At 48.7% G+C, this 21,101-nt stretch overlaps 1 protein-coding gene across 4 annotated transcripts in view; it reads left to right on the top strand.

The window, feature by feature from the left end:
- PPP6R2 (protein phosphatase 6 regulatory subunit 2) overlaps positions 1–21,101 on the top strand; it is a 60,575-nt gene that overhangs the window by 17,240 nt on the left and 22,234 nt on the right. For all 4 annotated transcript variants that reach the window (XR_006680352.1, XM_045293166.1, XM_045293154.1 and 1 more), the window contains 2 exons: positions 11,001–11,243; positions 17,884–18,070. Coding sequence is in view for 3 of the 4 variants with exons in the window: in XM_045293166.1 (XP_045149101.1) it covers positions 11,017–11,243; positions 17,884–18,070 (414 nt within the window). In the remaining variant the exon portion in view is untranslated. The remainder of the gene's footprint in view (positions 1–11,000; positions 11,244–17,883; positions 18,071–21,101) is intronic.

The raw sequence follows: 21,101 nt of genomic DNA, 5'->3' as shown, positions 1-21,101 counted from the left end.
TTTTTCATGTCTTACACTGACTGATGTCTCCCTTCACCCACTTTCTGTTGTCCATCCCCCTGGGAGGGGATTATAGGTAGATCATTGTGATCGGTTCCCCCTATTTCCTCCCACCTCTCCCTTCCCCTCCTGGTACGGCTACTCTCAGTATTGTTCCTGAGGGGTTTATCTGTCCTGTAATCTATGTTTCCAGCTCTTATCTGTACCCATGTACATGCTCTGGTCTAGCCAGATTTGTAAGGTAGAATTGGGGTCATGAATAGTGGGTTGGTGGGGGGAAGTATTAAAGAACTAGAGGACAGTTGTATGTTTCATTGGTCTTATACTGCACCCTGACTGGCTGGTCTCCTCCTGGAAATCCTTCTGTAAGGGGATGTCCATTTGTCTACAGATGGGCTTTGGGTCTCCACTCCACACTCCCCCTCATTCACAATGATAAGATTTTTTGTTCTAGGTCTTTGATGCTTGGTACCTGATCCTATCGACACCTCGTGATCACACAGGCTGGTGTGCTTCTTTCTTGTGGGCTTTGTTGCTTCTCAGCTAGATGGCCACTTGTTTATCTTCAAGCCTATAAGACCCCAGGTGCTATATCTTTTGATAGCTGGGCACCATCAGTTTTCTTCACATTTGCTTATGCACCTGCTTTGTTTTCAGCGATGGTGTTGGGAAGGTGAGTGTCATGGAATGGCAGGTTAATAGAACAAAGTGTTCTTACATTGAGAAAGTACTTGAGTAGAGGCCCAATGTATATCTGCTACCTTAATACGAAACCTATAAATATATGTATATAGATTTTCCATTGTCATATATAAATATATTTACATATGTACATGCCTGTATTTTAACCTCTTTAAATGTCCTTTGCCTAGTTCTTTCCTCTGTTTCCTTTTACATTCCTCTTGCTCTTCTATCATGTTCAACCTTCATACAGCTTTCAGTGATTCCTCTCGGCTACATTGCATTTGATTAGACTCCACCAGGCATTCCATGCCCTTTTCGCCATAGATTTTAGATCTCTTGTTGTTCCCCTGTCCCTTGGTTTGTTGGCTCCCCTCTCCTTTCTCCCACCTCCCCCTCTCCCATGTCGCCCAGGAACCATTGGTCTCAATGTTTTTTCCTTGGGATTGTTTATCCTGCCTATCTTATGTAGATAGACATTAAAAAAAAAAGTTAAAACCTACAGATAGTTCTAGGTCTGTCTGTTGACCTTTATGAGTGTTTTCTGATTGAATGTGATGGAGGTGTTAAGCCCTGCCCCCAAAATCTATTTTTGAGATTCCTCAGGGACTTCATTGCTTTGCTCCTCTTGCTGCTCTGTTGCACTCCCTTTGTGTTTTGCCCTGGTGGGGGGTGTGGGGTCAGACTAGCCACAGTACCTGCACTGTGTCTCCAGTGTTGTCCCCAACTGCTTCATGCCATTATGTTGCCTTGAAGTCTTGGCACATCAGGTTGAGGTCTGGTCCCTCTATCTTTCCTGTAGAGACATAAATAATACCCTCCCCATGAGTGGGTTAGTGCCCTGTTCCCTCCCAACTCACGTCCTCTTTCTTTTATTTTTCCTTCTTCTCCGTTTTAGTGGGCTGCCATATGTATCCCTGAGTTGGGTCTGACCCCTGCGAGTGCCTGGACCTCACCCCAGGAATTTATACATTTAGTAGCTTTTCCCTAAGCCCCTTGTCCTTTTTAAGCTTACCTCAGTGAACTCGTTGTACTTACCCTTTTGTGCTTGGCTTACTTTACTTAGTATAATTTCCTCCAACTCTTTCTGTGCTTCAATGTGCATGATGGATTTATCACTGCTTTTTAGGGATGCGTAGTACTCCATTGTATTTATGTACTAGAATTTTTAAATTCATTTGCCCATTGATGGAAATTTAGGTTGTTTGCAACTCTTTGCGATTGTGAACTGTGGGTCTGTTTCTTGCCTCTTCTTGGTATATGCCCAGTTAGGGGGATTGCTGGGTCATATGGTAGCTCTATTTCCATCTGTTTTAGGTATCACCAAATTGATTTCCATAATGGCTACATACACCTGTAGGTACACCAGCAGTGTATGAAAGTTTCCTATATTACCACAGCCCCTCCAATACTTGTTGCTTTCTGATTTTTGAATTGGGTTATCTTTGAGGGTGTTAAGTACTAACTCATAGTTATTTTAATTTGTATTTCTCTTATGGCTAATGATTGGGAACATTTTCTCTTATGTTTATTGTCCATTTAGATTTCTGCCCTTGTGAAACTTCTGTTCAGGTCTTTTACTCACCTTCTTAATGGCTATTAGTTTTTTTCTTATTGTAAGACTAGCAGAGTAGATTTTAGTAATAAGACCTTTGTCTGATGTGTCATTGCTAAAGATGTTTCTCAGTTTGTGTGCTCTTTTATTACTCTCTTGGCAAATTCTTCTGATGTACACACAGCCTGCTTTTCTTGGAGAAACCCTAGAGCCGTCCTCTTCTCTTATGCCCTACAGTGTCGCTCTGAGTTGGAATTGACAATATGGTAGTAGATTGTGGAAAGGCTAATGATGGGGAGAAAGGGCCCATGGTGGCATAGTGGGTTACACATTAGGCTTTTAATTGCAAGGTCAGCGGTTCAAACCCACCAACTATTCCTCTGGAGAAAGAAGAGGCAGTCTGCTTCTCTAAGGACGTACAGTCTTGGAAACCCCATGAAACACTTCTGCTCTGCCCTCTTGGTGAATCAGAATCGACCTGCTGGCAATGGTTTGTTTGGGCCTTTGGTGGTGACCATGAGTGCCTTCCTATGTGTTTCTAAAGCCACATGAACCTTCTCTTTGGTGACATGCCTTTTCATTTTCTTTGCCTGTTTTTTAAATTGCATTGTTTATCCTTTTGTTGGGTTGTTAACGTTTTCTGTTATAGAGACGAGGCCTTTATTGGCTCTGCTGTTCCTTAAGGTTTGATTCCATGTTGTCTTGTCCTCGGATTGCTACCACAGACACACCACAAGTGGATGGCTTTATCAAACACATGTATTTTCTCATACTGTAGGAGGCTGGAAGTTCAGACTTAGAGTGCCAGCTCTAGCGGAAGGCTTCCTTCTTTTGTCAACTCTGGGGACAGGCTCTTCTCTCATTTCAGCACGCTTAGATATTGCTTGGCATGTCTTCCAGTGCAGGGACCCCCCCCCCCCCCAGCCCCGCCAGGTCTGAAGGCTGCTCTTTTTTCTCATTCTGATCACTGTGCTACACCCCAGGGCAACCCCCCTCACATGGGTCAGGGCTGTGTCCTGAGCAAGAGTGTTATACCCAACTCTGACCCCCTCACCTTTCATAGGGGCTGATTCCAAGGGTGATTGCATCATTGCTTAACTGCCGCAGCATCGCAAATCATGGCCCTGCTACGTTGAAGTGAATTTGGGGGTTGGACGGTGGGGGTGGGGGGGTAGGGGCTACAAGTCAATAGATTGTCTTTTCAACCCTTTTGATAAAATTGTTTGCTGTTATAGATGCCATTGACTTCACTGTGACTCATAGTAACCCCATATACAGCAGAAGGAAACACTTTTGGTCCTATACCATCCTCACAATTGTCCTTAGCTTGAGGCCATTGTTACAGTCATTCTGTCAGCCCATCTCATCAAGGGTCTTGCACTGTTTTGCTGACCCTGTACTTTACCAAGCACCATGTTCTGCAGAGACTATTCTCTCCTGCTCGTGTGTCCACAGTTTGCGAGGTGAAGTCTTGCGTTTCTGGCTGTACTTCTTCCAGGAGAGATTTGTATGTCCTTCTGGCAGCCCACGGTCCTTTCAGCCTTCTTTACCAGCCGCCATTCAAACTCAGCAATTCCTTTGCAGCCTGCCTTTCCACTGTCCAGCTTTCATGTGCATGTGAGGCGATGGACAACATTGTGACTTGGGTCAGGTGTACATCAGGGCCGTCAAACGATGTCTTTGCTCTTTAGCACTGTAAAGAAGCCTGTGCAGTAGATTTGCTCCATGCAGTGCAGTCACTTGATCTCTTGACCGCTGCTTCTGGGAACATTGATGGTAGATCCAAGCAAGATGAAACCTTTGACAACTTCAGTCTTTTCTCTGGTGAAAATGATGCTGTCTGTTGGACCAGTGGTCAAGATTTTGGTTTTCTTTACAATGAATTGTCATCCACATGGAAGGCTATTGTCCCTGATCTTCAAGTCCTCCTACTTTCAGCAAACAAGGTTGTGTCATCTGCACATCACAGGTTGTTAATGAGTCTTTCCCCATCAGCTGTAGCAGTTCGATTCCTGTGGATAGTCGTCGGTTATTTTGTTGACAAAGGTATTTGCAGTTTAGAAGTTGTTGGTCTTGTAAAATTCTATCATACTATCTCCAGCTTCATTTCTTTTTTAACTTCTTTTTTCCAGCTGTGTTTCTATCACAAATCCATTTCCAACTACTGTTCCTTCCTCTTTGTTTCCAACTTTCACATTCCAATCATCAATGATTATCAGTACATCTTCATTATACATTTGTTCAATTTCAGACTGAAGAAGTTGGTAGAATTCTTCAGTTTACTCATCATTAGCATTATTGGTGCATAAATGTAATCACAGTTGTATAACTGGATTTCCTTGTAGCCATGTTGATATTATCCTACTACGTGCAATATTGTACTCAAGATAGATCTTGAAGTGTTTCTTTTGATGATGAACAAGACCATATTCCTCTTGAATCGATCTTTCCCAGCATAGTAACCCTTTTGGTTTGTCTGATTCAAATCGGCCCTTCCAGCTCCCTCCTGCCTAGGAGTTGTTGTTTTATACTTTGTACAGAGTATGTTACGATGACTAATGGGTATTCGCAGCTGTCTGTTTTCATTTTCAGTTGTGCCCCATCAGCAAAATAAGGTTTTTTGAGGAGGCAGCCCTTCAAGGAGGTAGCGCTTCCCCAGTCATAGTTGGAGTGCCTTCCATCCTGAGGGGCTCGTTTTCCGGCACTGTATCACACTGTGATGCTGCTATTTATAACGTTTTCGGTGGCTTATCCCTCAGAAGTGGATTGGCTATTATGTCTTCCTACTCTGTTCTTAGTCTGTAAGCTCCACTGAAAATCGTTCATTGTAGGGGACCCCACTAGTATATGAAATACTGCTGGAGGTCCTAGCTATCTAATTTCAGGAGAAGGTTGGGGCTTTCTCCTCCCATGAAGAGTGACAGTCTTGGAAATCCACAGCGGCAGTTCTACCATGTTCTTTGAGCTACCTACGTAATTGTTTGTTTGTTTGCCTTTTTCATCTGTTATTGTGTTTGATAATCTATTTAAAAACAAACACACAAAACAGGTACCATAGTTGTCGCCCTATGTTATTTTCCAGGAACTTTTCTGGTTTTAGCTTTAACATTGAGGTCTTTGACCCATTTTGAATTAGTTTTTGTGTATGGTGTGAGGTATGGATCCTGTTTCATTTTTCTGCAAATGGATATCCAATTTTGCTAGCACCATTTGTTAAATAGGCTTTTTTTTCCATTGAATGACTTTGACCCCTTGATGAAAATTAGCTGCCCATAGATGGATGAATTTATTTGTGGGTTCTCAGTACTGACCTCTGTGTCTGTCATTGAACCAGTACCAGGTCCTTTCGATTACTGTGGCTGTACTGTGAATTGTGGGATTTGGATCATCATGATTAACCTGTGTTTTTGTTAGGGTTTCTGCCTCTCTTTGCTTTTGGACTTTCATTATTCACCCAGTTCACCCCGCTGTGCTGTGCCACCCCCACCCCACCCCCCAGCCTAGATGGTAACTTAGCCATGGTGGCTGGCAGTGGTCTAGTATGTTCCTTGACTTGTTGTGCTCCTGGGCCCCAGTGCGGTTTCCCAGTCCAGATGGAATTCAAGCCTCAGTCTTACCTAGTGGGGTGCTGGTAAGTGACGAGCATCTGGCTCTTCACCCTCCCGATAGGCCGCATTTACTGATTTCTGTGGTATAAATACTTCCACCAGCGCTGAGTTCAGGCTCCCAGCCTGATGATGTTGAGGTGGAGTGGGCTTGACCATGGCCCCCACCCTTCTCTGGCCCAACGCCTCCATCTGTTTTTCTCCTCTTCTCCCTGGACTGGGAATTTGGGAGTAGAAAAGCCAGAGATTTAGCTCTTGTCACCTTTTTGTGATGAGAAACCAAGGCATAAGAGGTTGGGTAACTGAGCAACTTGTAGAGCAGGGATTTGATCATAAATCTTCAAGAACTGCTCTGTGGTCAGACAGGTAACAAGGTGCGCTTATATTCTGATCTCTCTTGGCAACAGTCTCTACCATAGAATGTTCCTTTTGAAAGGGATCAGCTCCTGTCTGGAGCTTCTGGTTGTAGGGCAGCTTTTCCTCTTGGTGGCAACCATCTATCGAACGAACGGTGTACTCAGTAAACCCAGGAGCAGAACCTGGCCTTCCTTTTGCTTGGTTGTCGGAGAAGCATCTATCTGCAAGGTGCGGTGACCTCCTGCCTGACAGTCTAGATCGAATGCCAACAGCTTGTCAGACAGGCTCCAGGTAGAACCTGAGATAGCTCATCTCACAAGCACAAGCACACGCACAGGGAGTGGGATCTCCCCTGGCTTCTCCAGGGGCTGCACTGGAGTTGTCCTCCAGGTGGCCATGGTGGAGGATGGGGCCAGGTCTGGGCAGCCAGCCCAGTGAGAGGAGCACCTCTAGTGCCTGTGGGGCAGAGCCTGTGGCTGCCAGGACACAGAGCACTTGCTCAAAGAAATCTGGTATCAGGCTCAGTACATGTAATACTCTTTGCTAACACCGTAACTTAAGGAATCAGCCTTCACTCTTCCTTAGTCATCGTCCAGCTTTCATGTACATGTAAAGTTACTGATAATGCTGTAGCTGGGGTCAGGCACACCTTAGGCCTCAAAAGGACATCTTTACTTTTTAGCACTCACAGTTTAAGATCAATGCTGTGAGGGTTAGCTTTTTCCCACGTTTCACAAACCTCTTGAAGTGCCCTGGCATTCTTTTTATGTTTTCACAGTGACTGCCCTAATCCTGAGCCTGGGTCATTGTGTTTCTCCTTTGACATTTTGAACTTACACGCCCTCTGCTTTCATTGTATATAGTGACAGTTCTCTTAGGGAGCCCTCTTGTGTCCTAGTGGACAGGTAGAGAGACGTCCCATCTGACTGGGATCATCTGAGCAGGGAGCTTGTCCGTGGGTACTGAGAAAGTGGTCATGTTCCTAATGCAAGTCCCTGGATTCTGACCTTTCTCCTGGGGCTGACCTGGATGCTTGGGGAGAGCTTGGAGCCAGGTGGGGGTCCTGGACAGCCCGCTGGTTATTGGAGCCTGTGATGAGGGCTCAGCGCCTTTGGAGTCCTGGCTGGGGAGGAGGAACTGGCATGCAGGTCCTGCTGCACAGTCAGGCTTGTGAGGGATGGTGGCTGGGTGAGAATCCTGGTCAGGGTCCTGTGTCAGACTGTTGTTTTCATTGAAATGCTGCAGGCTGGTAATAGCTGTTGGTCACCATTGCGTCAGCTTGCACTCGTATAAGACTGGATCTGACGTCCACCCTGTCCCTGTGACCACCTCCTGGAGGGGCTCCCTTGGGGTCACTGACCCTTCTCCCTCAATAGATGAGATGCCGTGCTCTGGCAGTTGGTGTTTTCTGGACCTCATCTGCCTTGGCAGACTCTCACAGCCAGCAGCCTTTCAGCCACTGCTGTTCTCTGTGGCCCCCTCCACCCCACCCCCGCCCCTATACGCACACGTTTCTTTGTTAACCTTCGTCAGGGGTCAGGGTCGCCAGAGGCGGGCAGCCTTGTCTTATCTCTCTCTGTGAAGAGCAGCTCTTACCTGTACCTGTCAGAGCTCCTCTGCCTGCAGCTCTCTGCAGCTGCTGCCACTGCTTCCGGAAGAGGTGCTGAAGGACTCTCTGCATCCACCATCGCTCAACGTTGGGGCTCTGTCTGGTTCCTGGTGCTGCACGGTCAGATCCTCCACTAGGGATTTGTATGTTGGTAGTGACAGGTATGGGCATCTAACTTATTTCTTCTGATGGTAACTGATCATGTCAGCAGGCCTAAATCAGAAAACCCCCTCCCACTGACTGTCCTACCACTCGCCCACACTTCCTCAGAACAGGTCCTCACCCTTGCCTGTTGTAGCCCTGGCCTCCATGAGGCAGACATGCTGTCAGAAGGGAGTGGCAGGAGCACAGTGCTGTGGTGGGGCTGTGTACCTAGAAGATGATTTGGGGTGGGGGTGGGGGCGGGCGCGGAATTTGGCAAGCGTAGGAGTGTTGCGGGCTCTTCCTGTGCAGGCAGCCTTGGTGTTATCCTCAGTGTGGAGTCCTTTGGTGCAGTGTTGTGTGTCAGAGGTGGACAGTTCGAACCCACCAGCTATACTGCAGGAGAAAGCTGTGGCAGTTTGCTTCTGTAAGAGCTGTTCTTAAGTGCCGGTGAGGCGGCTCCAGCTCTTAGCAGCCTGATGCATCACAGAGTCAGACACTGCGCTGCCTCACAATGCTTCCTGTGCTTGCGCCCATTGTTGCAACTCCATCTTGTGGAGGGCCTTCCTCTCTCACTGCCCTTCTACTTGGCCAAGCACGTCCTTCTCCAGGGACTGGTCTTCCCTGACAGGTCCAAAGTACTTGAAATGAAAGTCTTGCATCCTTGGGTCTGGCTCACCCTTAGTCTTCAGAATAACAACCTACCTTTTCAATACTCTAAAGAGGTCTTGGGCAGCAGATTTACCTAATCCAGTGTTTCTTTTGATCTCTTCATTGCTTCCACAAGCATTGATTGTGGAGCCAAGCAAAGTAAAATCCTTGACAACTTCAACCTTTTCTCCATTTATCACGATGTTATCTATTGGTCCAGTTGTGCAGATTTGGGTCTTCTTTGCGTTGAGTTGCAACCTATACTGAAGGCTGCAATCCTTGATCTTCAGCAAGTGCTTTAAGTCCTCTTCACTTTCAGCAAGCAAGGTTGCGTCGTCTGCATATCTTAGGTTTTTAATAAGCTTTTCTCCAAAGCTGATGCCGCACTCTTCTTCACATCATCCAGCTTCTCTAGTGATGTGCTCAGCATACAGATGGAACAAGTGTGGTGAGAGGAGACAACCCTGACACACACCTTTTTTTATTTTAAACTATGCAGCATGTCCTTGTTCTGTTTGCACAACGGCCTCTCGATCCATGGACAAGTTCTGTGTGAGCACAATGAAGTGTTCTGAAATTCCCATTCTTCTCAAGGTTATCCATAGTTTGTTATGATCCACCCAGTCGAATGCCTTTGCACAGTCAATAGAACACAAGTAGAGATCTTTCTGCTGTCCTCCGCTCTCAGCCAAGATTCGTCTGATGTCAGCAGTGATACCCCTTGTTCCATGTCCTCTTCTGAATCTGGCCTGAACCTCTGGCAGCTCCCTGTCAACTGTCAGTGTACTGCTACAACCGTTGTTGAATGATCTTTAACAAACATTTACTTACATGTGCTATCATTTGAGCATTCTTTTGGGTCATAAGAAGAAGGGCTCAGCGGCCCACTTTGGAGGAAGCAGCTGCTGAAAACCCTGAGCACTGTATGGAAACACTGTCAGGTGCTATAAAGATACAGCTAGGCAGCCATATGGGGCATTTCTCTGCTGCCCTGTAGGGTGGCTGTGAGTGGAGGTAAATAGCATCTAATGATAGCTTTCCTAAAACGATAGCTGTCTGGTATGAGCCCTACAGTAAGGGCATGAAGGACAAGGAGACTGTGGTCAAAGAGGATCAGAGGCATGAAAGGTCACATGTAAATAGAATGGCACCTGGCCTGCCATTGTTACACTGCTCCTGTCCTTTTGTGCTTGAGCACCAAGAGCTGAGGGTGGTAACGCTGATGGGCCGAGGAGGCACTTCCACTGCCGCTGCTTAGGATGTTTTGTTAGCCAGTGGGTAACCCACAGGGACCACACCTCTGCTCCTGAGCATGCTATCAGTGAGCTCACATGGATGTTGGCACTGACATTGGTAGTGGGTGAGCAGATTGAAGGCAGGGCCCTCGGGGGTGTGCACAGGTGCAGAGGTTTGAAAACACCTTTGACTCAGTATAGAAGATGTGACCAAAAAGCGGGTGCTCAGGGAAGACTTGGTGTTGGGGGTCTCAGAGCAGTCTGGTTTCATAGTGTAGACAGAGTTTAATATTTCTCAGTAAAACAATTTAGAAAAGATAAATCCTGTTTACCATTGCCATTGTTTCACAGATAATAATTTCTATAACTTTGAGAAGATCTATAATCTCATAGTAATGATTTAATTAGTTTCTTTTTATGATTTAATTAAAGATATATGTTTTGTAAAGATGTTATTTTGTACCAGACCCATTGCTGTCAAGGGGGTTCTAACTCACGGTGACCTGGTGCGGTGCAGACTACAGCCACCCTTAGTGTTTCCCAGTCTGTCATCCTTATAGAAGCAGGCGGGTACATCTTCTTCCCTTGCAGCAGCTGGTGGGCTCAAACCACCGGTTGGTTAACAGTTGAGTGCTTTAACCACTGTGCTAACAGGCTCTTATTTTACTCCAGAGCAGTGGAAAGTGTTGTGACTGAGTCAGGCCACTCTTGGAGAGTCCAGGGAGAGCCAATGGCTGGAGGGACAACTAGAAGGACAACTCTGGGTATTACTCACAGTGGTGGGGGTCAAATAGTGGGTCCAGTGACAGGAGATGCCTTGGGTCTGATTTGTCAAGATGGTGTTCTGTTCCTGAGGGGGTGGGGGTGGGAGGCAGTACCTCTCTCATATAAGAGGAACATTGTATAGCAGATGTGACCAAAGAGCCCACACATGGGAGAGTTCAGACTGGGTCAGCCAACAGAATCAAGTATTGGGCAAGCATGTGGGGGCTATTGAGGGAGGGGGGCCACCTAGAGGAGGCAACCTCCTGTGGGGCCAAGCTGTTGAAGAGCGGCAGGTAGCCAGCAGCTGTCACTGTGGGCCTCCAGTATGGAGTTTGCTGAGGGCGGGGCGGTGAGCTTGGGTGGGGTGGCGGTGGGATGTGACGCTGGGGCCTCTCTTGCAGCCCCCTGAGCGTCACCATGTTCTGGAAGTTTGACTTGAACGCTGCCTCGCACGTTGACAAGCTGCTGGACAAGGAGGACGTGACATTGCAGGAGCTGATGGATGAGGACGACCTCCTGCAGGAGTGCAAGGCGCAGAACCGGAAGCTGCTGGACTTCCTGTGCCGGCCACAGTGCATGGAAGAGCTGGTGAGCCTCATCACGCAGGACCCGCCCCTCGACATGGAAGAGAAGGTCCGCTTCAAGTATGTACTGCTGCATGGCAGGCGGGCCATGGGTCACTGTTTGGGGACAGCAACTGCTCCTGTCAGCTCGGGCAAGGTGTGCCCAAGTGGCAGTGACACTCATGGAGGGTTTTCTGTCCAAGTCTGGGAGAGGTCTGCAGTGAGGGAATGCTGCCCGGGGATGCTAAGGATGGTTGGGTACATGTGTGCCATGTTCACTGTTAAGAAAGTGGTGCCCATGCCACATCTTACCACCTCCAGCCTCAGTGGGGAGGAGGAGGACCAACGCCCACCAGCCCAAGGCTCCCACCCTCCATCCTTCTTTTCCCTACTGTTAACCTGACTGCCCTCCCATGGCAGTCTGTTACAGGGGCCACACGTTGCTCACAGGTTACCACAAGTCAGGATCATAAAACAGCAGGGATATAATCTTTGGTCCACAACAGGACCTCTCCTCAGCTTGCAGCCAAGCTTCTCTCAGTCCCCTGTCCCCTTGGCCTCTGTCTCTGTGGGCCAGGAAGCCCGCCTGCCATTCAAGTTCATGTCTCAGGGCTGCAGTCTCTCTGCACTGTCTCAGCCTGGCTCCTTTGCTCTGTCCCATGGTCTCTGCCTCAGCCCCTGGTGCTGCCAGTTCCATCCTCCACCATGTTCGGCAGCGATTCGAATGGAGGCAGTGGCTCTTTGCGCTTGATGATCCTGGAGTGTCTCCTCCTGCTTCTGAGATGCTGTCTTTGTTCTTCGACCCTCACACCCCGTTTTCATGGTCCCACCCAGTCTTTCAGTGGGAGTTACAAAGACATGGATGGAAAAGCCATTCTAAGAAACATCACCTCACCACATCTGTTCTTACTCAGATGCACAGTGGGAAGTTACTCTACCAACTGACAGGGACAGTGAGGGCGAGGGCAGTTGGTGGAAGTCAATTGTTGTGATGCCTACAACAGGTGAAGCAGGAAGGAATAACTGTGTCACACACTGGTTAGAAATAGGAGGTAGGGAAAGCAGCTGAAAGAGTGTGTAATGAAGTAGGAGACGTGAGACTGAAAAGGGAGAAACTGTGGTGGGGCGGGAACTGGTTTTCATCATGAGCCCTCTCATACACTGGACTTGTTAAACCATGTGCATATATTACTCTTATTAAAATAGTACAACAGTTTGGTCTCTTTTTTTAATAAAATGAATAAGATGGATACTGAATGAGTGGATGTATGCATGGATAGTTGGTTGGATAGATGAGTGGGTGGGTTATGGATGGAATGGATAAATGAGTGGGTGGGTGATGGATGGATGAACTGTGTGGGTAAGTGGGTGGGTGGATGGAATGGATAAATGAGTGGGTGGGTGATGGATGGATGAACTGTGTGGGTAAGTGGGTGGGTGGATGGAATGGGTGGGTGAGTATGTGGGTGGGTGGTTGTTGGAATGGATGGGTGGTGGGGTGGGTGGATAGTTAGGGTGGTACAGTAGCCAGAGGAGAAAGTTGGGTTAAGACTGGTTTTGAAAGGTGTGAAAGGTTAACTATGTATGACGTTCAGTGATTAGTGGACTTTTCTGTCAAAGATGTCAAGTATACTAGGCTTTGTGGCATCTGGAGCAAGTCCTTGACTGCTGGAGGCAGTCTTGGGTGAGCGTACACAATGGGCATGGCCACAGACCTGGCAGGGCTCTGACAGGTAAGCTTGAGTCTCCCAAGTATGAGGTTCCATCTGCAGATCTGACTGAGTACCTGGCAGCCTCACCCTATCGTCTGGAGCCTGGGTGACAGAGAGGCCCCCTTTCCCTGAGCAAGGAGAGTGAACAGGTATTTTCCTGCTCCTGAGAAGTGGTTTCTGTGCCCTCTAGGGTCAGGCGGCAGCTTACCTTCCTGCTGGAAGCCTGGGGCTGTTCTGGGGCAAGTGGGTGGGGCCGTGTGCGACCCTCCTGAGCTGGAAATAACAGCAACCGCACCTGCCTACAGCAGCCCTTGGCCTGACAGAGCTCCAACCACAAGAGGGAGTTCCCTTCCAGAGCCAGCATGCTGCTCAGTGGGGCCACTGCAGAGAGTACTGCCCACAGGCCTGGGAGCAGTGGCCAGGGGACTCTGCGCTGGAAACGGGCAGGCGCTCCTGGCCTCGTTCTGGAAGAGCCTGAACAGCCTGCCTGCCAGGTTCCGGACCTTTTGAGAAATACAGTGAAAGAGCCAGCAGACACCAAGGTGACATTTTTGTCGCCCATAAAACAGATGTGGGAGAGGGTGGCTGATGGTGCTGGGCAGTGGTCTCATTGTCCCCAACCAGGGGTGAGCCAGAGCTGGTCACTCAACAAGAGGTAAGGATGGGCTGGCCAGCTGCTTGAGAGTCAGAGCCCAGCACACCAAGTCCATGCTCCTCCAGTGATCCTGTACGGCCCAAGGCATCCTGCCATAGTGTGTCCTGAGCCCTCCAGCACTGTGTGCTGAGGGCAGCACCACTTTCCCATTCTTAGTGCCCTCCTTGTGGTAGGGTCTTCTCTTAGATGGTATCTTGCAATGGGCCCTGGAGGCCATGCACTCAGGATCATGCATGTTGACGATGGCTCTTCTCCTCTCAGCCTTGTCTAGTACGTGCTGTTTCAGGACTCAGGGCGGGCAGCCTCATGCAGCCATTTGTACACTTCTGTCCAAGCAGCCTTGTGCTTAAAAAAATAACAAACCGACCAAAAAACAACTTTCTATGATGATGACAAACTGTGGGTAGCCCTGAGAATGGGAACTCCAGAATACTTCACTGTGCTCATGCAGAACCTAGACGTTGATCTAGAGGCAGTTATGCAAACAGCACAAGGGAATGCTGCATAGTTTAAAGTCAGAAAAGAAGTGCATCCCAGTTGTAGCCTCTCACTCCACTTAAGCTGTCTGTATACTGAACAAGTAATCAGAGAAGCTGGATGGCATCAGCTGTGGAGAAAGGCTCATGAGCAATCTGCTCTGTGTAGGTGATGCAACCTTAGCTGCTGAAAGCCAGGGACTTGAAGCCACAACTCAATGTAAGGAAGACTGAAGTCCTCACAACTGTACCAATGGGTAGAGAAAAGATTGATGCCAGGGGTCTTATCTGGCTTGGATCCATAATGCGTGCTCATGGAAGCAGCAGCCAGGAGATCAAATGACACTTTGTGTTGGGTAAATCTGCCGCACAAGACCTCTTTAAAGTGTTGAAAAGCAAGGATGTTATTTTGAGGGCTAAGATGTGCCTGATCTAAGCCTTTGTGTTTTTAGTTGTCTTATATAACGTTGGACGTTCAGTAAGGACTATGGAAGAAGAATGGATACATTTGAATTACCATGCCAGCAAAGACTGTTGGAAATGTCACTTGGCCAAAAGAACAGATGGATCTGTCTTGGAAGAAGCATGACCAGAAGGCTCCTTAGAGGCAGGGACGGCAAGACTTCATCTCAGGTACTGTGGACGTGTTGTCAGGAGAGACCAACCAGTCCCTGGAGAAGGACATCATGCTTGGTAAAGTGGAGGGCCGAGAAAAAGAGGAAGGTCCTCAACGAGATGGATGGACACAATGACGGCAATGATGGGCTGAAATGTAAGAACAGTTGTGTTTGGGCAGTGTTTTGTTCTGTTGGACCTGTCTGAACCAACTCGGCAGCACCTAACAACGACTGGTGAATTAAATGAAGATTTACAGCTGGTCATCAGTTTTACATTCAGCAATTCATGCACATATTGTTTAATCCCACTGACTGCAAGCCCCTTAATGTAACATCACTTATTCCACCTCCTCACTGTTTCCTGTTTCCATCTCCTTTTTTCTAACCCTCTGGACTTTGTCTTGGGATCAGTGCTGCCTTTGTGATCTTAAACGGTTGATTGACTGAGGTGAGTTCACTTTTAGACCTGAAGGATCATCGTCTTGGCAATTCCACCAGTCTCTCTCTGACTAATAAGCCTTCTCTTTTTTTATACTTTTGAGTTTCTAAATCCCCCTGAATGCTTCTCACCCCATCCCAGCACACCCTCCGTCCCGCACACACCCATCCCTCCCCAATCCAGGACCTTCTAATTCAGTTCCTGTAGAACAGTTGGTAGTGTAGCTGGTGCTGTCTCGTTCTTTTACTCTCTGGGTTGTGGCTCCATGTGTCTTCACTTGTCATCACTTGCATTTCTTCTGGACTGGGAAGGAGAGACTAGTAGTTGCACCTCAGATGGCAAGCTTTTAGGATTCCAGTGGCTGCTCACCAAAGACGGATGTATAACACTGTTGTGTTAGGCCGGGTTGTCTAGAGAAACAAATTCAGTGACACCCATCTGTGTGTAAGAAAGAACATAGCCAAAGGTCAGTGGCGTAGAAAGGTGAGCCAGGAAGCAGGAAGATTACTGGCCGGTGGGTGCAGAGTCATGTGGATCCACAGTCAGTGGAAACATGGCAGAGCGCCAACAGCTCTCAGGTTCAGTGGCAGAGTCCCAGCAGGCAGGAAGGCAAGGGGGCAGAGGGAGGGCCACTGCCAGTTTCCCCGGCTTCTGAGAAGACCACACCCCCAAGGAGACGTCACCAGGCTGTGACCCAATTGACAGGTTGGACTCCACCCCTTTCTTACATCTTCAAGTTGACATTAAATCATTTGTCACAATTGTCTTTGTAGACAATGTCATATAGCTTGACCTTGGTGTCCCTAAGACTGTGATCCTGAGCCCCCAGGCCCACTGACTCCCTCCCTCAAAGTGATGTGTCAGAAGTTCTCACGACTGCCGTGTGCTTTGCCGTGTTCATGGGTATATTGACAGTGAAGGTAAATGCACACACACTAGTGTCCTCCGTCATACCTACATCCTCCTGGGTGCGCCCCACTCCCTGCACACTACCCTGGCCCTTGTGTCTGTCTTAGCACCCGCTTCTTGTCAGGATCTGCTTCCGGTGACTCTTGCACTCCTCCTATGTCTCCCATCATGTGGGCTAACCTCTCTCTTACTGTCTACTGTCCCGCCCCCTCACCCGAGTTACCAAGCACACTTGCCCTTTAGCCAGTGAATCCTCCTGCCTCCCCTGGTATCCTGGGGGGAAAAAACCAAAAATGTTTCTTTTAGTGTGAAAAGCTTTTCTTCAATTTTTATAACAGTGGCCTCATACACTGTTTGCCCTTTTGTGGATGACTCAGTTTTCTTGTATAATGAATGCCCCCAGGTTCATCCATGTTGTGGGATTTGCAATATTCCATGTGTATATGTACCAAAGTGTGTGTACTGTTCTTCCACTGATGGGCGCTCTGGTGGCGACCAATGCTGCGACGAGCATGGGTGTGCATGTGTCTGTCTGGGGCGCAGCCCTTATTTCTCCAGCACACACACAGCATGTAGAGCAAGGTGCTGAGTCATGTGGGGTTTCTGTTGCCAGTGTGCAGTGCCCTCCACCATGCCGCCCCATTGACAACCCCGTCGGCAGTGGGGGTGGGGAGGGTGCCCGTTGTCTGCCCCTCACCAGCGTCTATTGTTGTTTTGACTTAATGTTGGATGAGGCCAGCTTTGCTTTCAGAGGCATGATGCCAGCATGGTGTCTGTCTATCTGCCCCTGGAAGAGCAGTTTCTTTTCTAGCCCTTTCTGTTTAGGATTGTCTTCCCAGTACCAGTTGACTATGCTGTGGTCTTTCCACGTGTTTGATTTTGGATGTCACCTCCTTCCCAGCTCTGCAGGGGCTCACTGTCCTCCTGCCCCATCACCTCGGTCACTGTTGGGCACCCCATCATCTGACTCTGGCCACCCCATCTCATTGACAGCAAGTGTGACTGGACAGCAGTCTCTCTGCTGCTGACCTGCACTGGCTGCTCAGTGGGACCCTTAGCTTCTCTGCCCACCAGGCTGGCTGACCTAACTGTGGGCTGGGCCAGCCCACAAGCCCAGCCTGCCTATGTGGCACTGCGGACGCACCTTGCCTCTTGTGGACTGCAGCGACCAGGCCTTGGTCATTTGGCGAAGGGAGGAGGGAGTCGTCCCCGGTGCTGTCTCCCACACTAGTCCCTTTGTCGCCACAGAAGCTTAGGGGGGCTGTCCCACTCATCTCTGATGAGCTCAGAGGGACAAGGAGACCCAGAAGAAGGTGCTGGCAGTCAGGTCACCAGGTCTGCCCAGCTTCCCAGAACCCTTCACTCACTGATGTGCCTGGTGGGATGTCAGCCGCCCACAGCTGCCCTGATACCATGGGTGGGTGGGTATTTTGAGGCCTTCTTCCTGGGTCAGTTGATGGCAAGGCAGGGACCCCCCAGTGGGCTCTGTCCTGGATGGCCAGCGTTTGCCTGTGATTGACATGTCCAGTGGAAAAGAAGCGAGTGTTCACAGCTAGTGGTGCCCATTACTAGCCATGCCTCCCAGGTAGGCCATAAATGGCTGTGTCTGTGTGCGTCTTCACAATGCTGGAGAGTCAAATGGAGGAGGAGGATGGGCAGCTTCTGTGGCGGCATGAGGGGAGATCACAGGTGGGGCCTGGTGAAGGCAGGGGCCCAGAGAACAGGTCTAGAAACGGAGGGTGTGAAGGGCCAGAAAAGGCATCTTCAAAACGTGTGCTTGGCAGCCTGAGGGTCGCTGGCTTCTCATTCTGATTTTAAATTGTATCCTACCAGGCAGGTGATGTCAGCAGCCTCCTAGAAGGGTCTCAAGAAAGCTCATTTCTCCTGCACTTGCTTGGCCTGTGCCCTTGTAGATATCCCAACACCGCCTGTGAGCTGCTGACCTCTGATGTGCCGCAGATCAACGACAGGCTGGGTGGGGACGAGTCCTTGCTGGACCTCCTGTATGGCTTCCTGGACCATGAGCCTCCCCTCAACCCGTTGCTCGCCAGCTTTTTCAGCAAGACCATCGGCAACCTCATCGCAAGGAAGACGGAGCAGGTAAACCCACTGAGTTGGCATGGGAAGGCGGCTAGTAGGGGGCTAGTGTACTGACCAAGAGATGCTGCCGTGGACTGAGGCTTTTAGCATTTGGATGAGAAAGCTGGCTGGCCCTGGATGAGGTGCCCTTCCACCCCAGGGTGAGTCTAGGTGGCCTTCATCTGGGTTTCCTGGTGGCTCATGGGGTTAAGTACCACTCAGGTGTTTATTGGCCATTTAGGTTTCTTTTAGGATGCTTCTGGCCCATTTTCTCTGCCAGGCTATTTCTCTTGGCATTTCCTGTTGATTTTGTGCTGCAGATATGCATGGCCGGCCTTTGATAACACGACTTTCAATAGTGCTGATAGGGTAATAAAGAGAAGCAGTAATTTCAATGTAGTATAATTCATTTTCTTTTTGTGATTTATGCCTCATACCCTACTGTCATGAGGACATTCTTTGGTATTTCCTTGCAGCCTTAGTTTTGACTTGTCCTGTTTTCACAGAAAGCGCCCTGCTGGCCCTGTGGGTCAGTCACTGAGCCGCTCACCACAGGGCAGGGGTTCCAGGCTGTCTGCTCCTGTAAAGACCCTACGAACAAGCCTCTATGAGTCAGAACGGACTCGAGGGTGGAGGGTGTGATGTGGTTTGTTTTTGAAACCACCTGGAATAGAGTCTTATGAATGGTATGCTGTTGAGGTGTTTTTTGAATTTTTAAAAATTAAAAATTAAAATTAAGCCGTCTACCCAGCAGCATTTATTATAAGGACTGTTCTTTATGTATTCCTTTGCATCATCCCCTTTGAGTGGCGCCCTCCGCCCCATTGTTCTGGCTGTTACTGTGTTCGTTGCCACAGCCTCTCGCTGTGTCCTGACAGCTGCAGGTTGTCCTCTCAGTTCAAAGTCAAGATTGTTTCTGACTCTTCTCTGCCCTGGCTTTTCTAGGTACATTTCACAGTGAACTTGCCAATTTCCATTCGGCCTGAAACCAGCTGAAATGGTGAAGACTGAAATGTAGTCTGCAGGCCAGGTCCTGCTGTGGCCAGTATTGTGGGTCACAGTTTCCTGGAACCCAAGCACACCCCTTTGTTTATCTCCTCTCTGACTCCAGCTGCAGCGGTGAAGTCCGTGGCCTGTCAGAGGGAGAGTCAAGAGCTGCAGCCTCGGAAGCCCACAGAGCTTTCTGCCCTCCCCTTCAGGGTCCTTGTGAGGCTGGACTGCCTTGGTGGCAGTGGGGCTGCTAGAGGTCAGGTGGCTAGATGGTGAGGGCTTACAGTCTCGAGACTGACTGCCCTGGAGAGGGCTGCGGCCGTTTCCTGAGGGTCACTGTTTTCTATATAGTGCTCCTGCATGTCTTCCAGGAGATTTATTCTTAGCCTTTTGATATTTTCTCCTTTCTGTAACGGAAATCGCTCCTGAGACTAGTAAAGACTCACTTGCAGTTTAAGAAAACCCTGGCCACTTTCTCAGTTTTTCCCACTGGTGAAAAAACTGTAATCGCACATCACAACCCTAGATCCTGATGCAGGCTGCTGATTCCACACAGGCAGACCTCCTCCATCCTTGGACAGACATGTGTGAGTGTATTATGCTCTCTGTGATTCAATTGCCTGTGTAAATGCCTGTGTCCTCAGGCTCCCTAGCCACGGCCACCCGTCCTCTGCCCTTCACGCCTCTTCATCGCTTCACCCCCCCACCCCACCCCCACACACACACATTCTGAAAGGCGGCCCTTCAGAAGTGGAATTGGAGAGCATGAAGATTGGTTGATGCGTAAGCCTCTGTCTGAGTCCCTTCAGTCCTTCTGGGCACATGCTTAGGGTGGAATTTCTGGTCATATGGTGATTCTATAGTTAACTTCTAACCTTTTCTCCTAAATGACATCTTTTCTAACAGTTTGTGGCTGTTATTTAGAAGGACAGTTTCTTCTTACATTTTAGCTGTACTTCCGTCCAGGAGCCCTGCTAGGCACTCAGCGGTTAAGAGAAAGGGCGATGATTTGAACCCAGCAGCGGCTCGGTGGGGTGCAGAGGGAAGCCTGCTGGCAGCCTGCTTCTATAGGGATTCCCACCTGGGAACTAGACAGGGAAGCTCTCCTCGGCCTGTCAGGTCTGCCTTCAGTCGGAGTTGTTGAGTAGCACATCACAACAGTGCCTGAGTACGTGGCTCTCTTGAGAGTTTATGTTTTTATCCTTCTGTCTGCATGCATGCTCATGTGATCTCTGACAGCTTCTTTGCGTTCTTCACAAGTCTTCCATATCTTGTTTCTTTTTCCGGCCTTTTACTCAGTGGGACAGAAGTGACACCGTGGACCTTTGGTTTTTAATCTCAGAGGAGAAGTGTTCAGCATTTTACAGTGAAGTGTGATGATGTTTTGAGAGACTTTTGTAGATATCCTAGTAAGATATCTGATTGAGGAAGTTTTCTTTATTCTTGATTTTCTAATTTTTTCTTGAGACAGGACTCCAGAAATTGATGAAATATCAAATGAAATGTTTCCACAAACTTTGAGCCTCTACTTAAATCTTACCTCAGTACAAGAATAGTTGGTTCTAATAATGTGACATTGTCTGATACTCACCTTCCTGACAAGATCGCTGAAGACAAAATGGGTGCATGAGGAATGTGGTGAAGAAAGCTGATGGTGTCCGGCCAGTAAAAGATAGAGTATCTGGGGTCTGAAAAGCTTGTAGTCAAACAAGTGGACATCTAGCAGGGAAGCAACAAAGCCTACACGCAAGCAGCACACCAGCCTGTGTGATCATGAGGTGTCAACGGGAACTTGTATCAGAAGTTCAAAAACATACAACCAAATCAATGTGAAGGGGCAGGGATGTAGTGGAGACCCAAAACCCACCAGCAAGATAATTGTACAGTCTCTCTCAGAAGGAACACACAGAAAGAATGATAAATCCAGGGTGCAGTATAGCACTGATGAAAAACATAAATAGGGCAGTGGTGCTGGGAGTCTTGCGGGCGCGGCGCCGTTACTAGCAGTGGGCAGCGGCGCAGGCGGCGACGGCACCGCGCACACCGCACCGGGCGCTCTAAG

The sequence above is a fragment of the Echinops telfairi genome, unplaced genomic scaffold (genome assembly GCF_000313985.2).
Source record: "Echinops telfairi isolate 266 unplaced genomic scaffold, ASM31398v2 ScPeMD7_2;HRSCAF=8, whole genome shotgun sequence".
NCBI lineage: Eukaryota > Metazoa > Chordata > Mammalia > Afrosoricida > Tenrecidae > Echinops > Echinops telfairi.
Note: the sequence above shows the minus strand (reverse complement) of the source record. Positions and strands in the feature narration are given on the sequence as shown.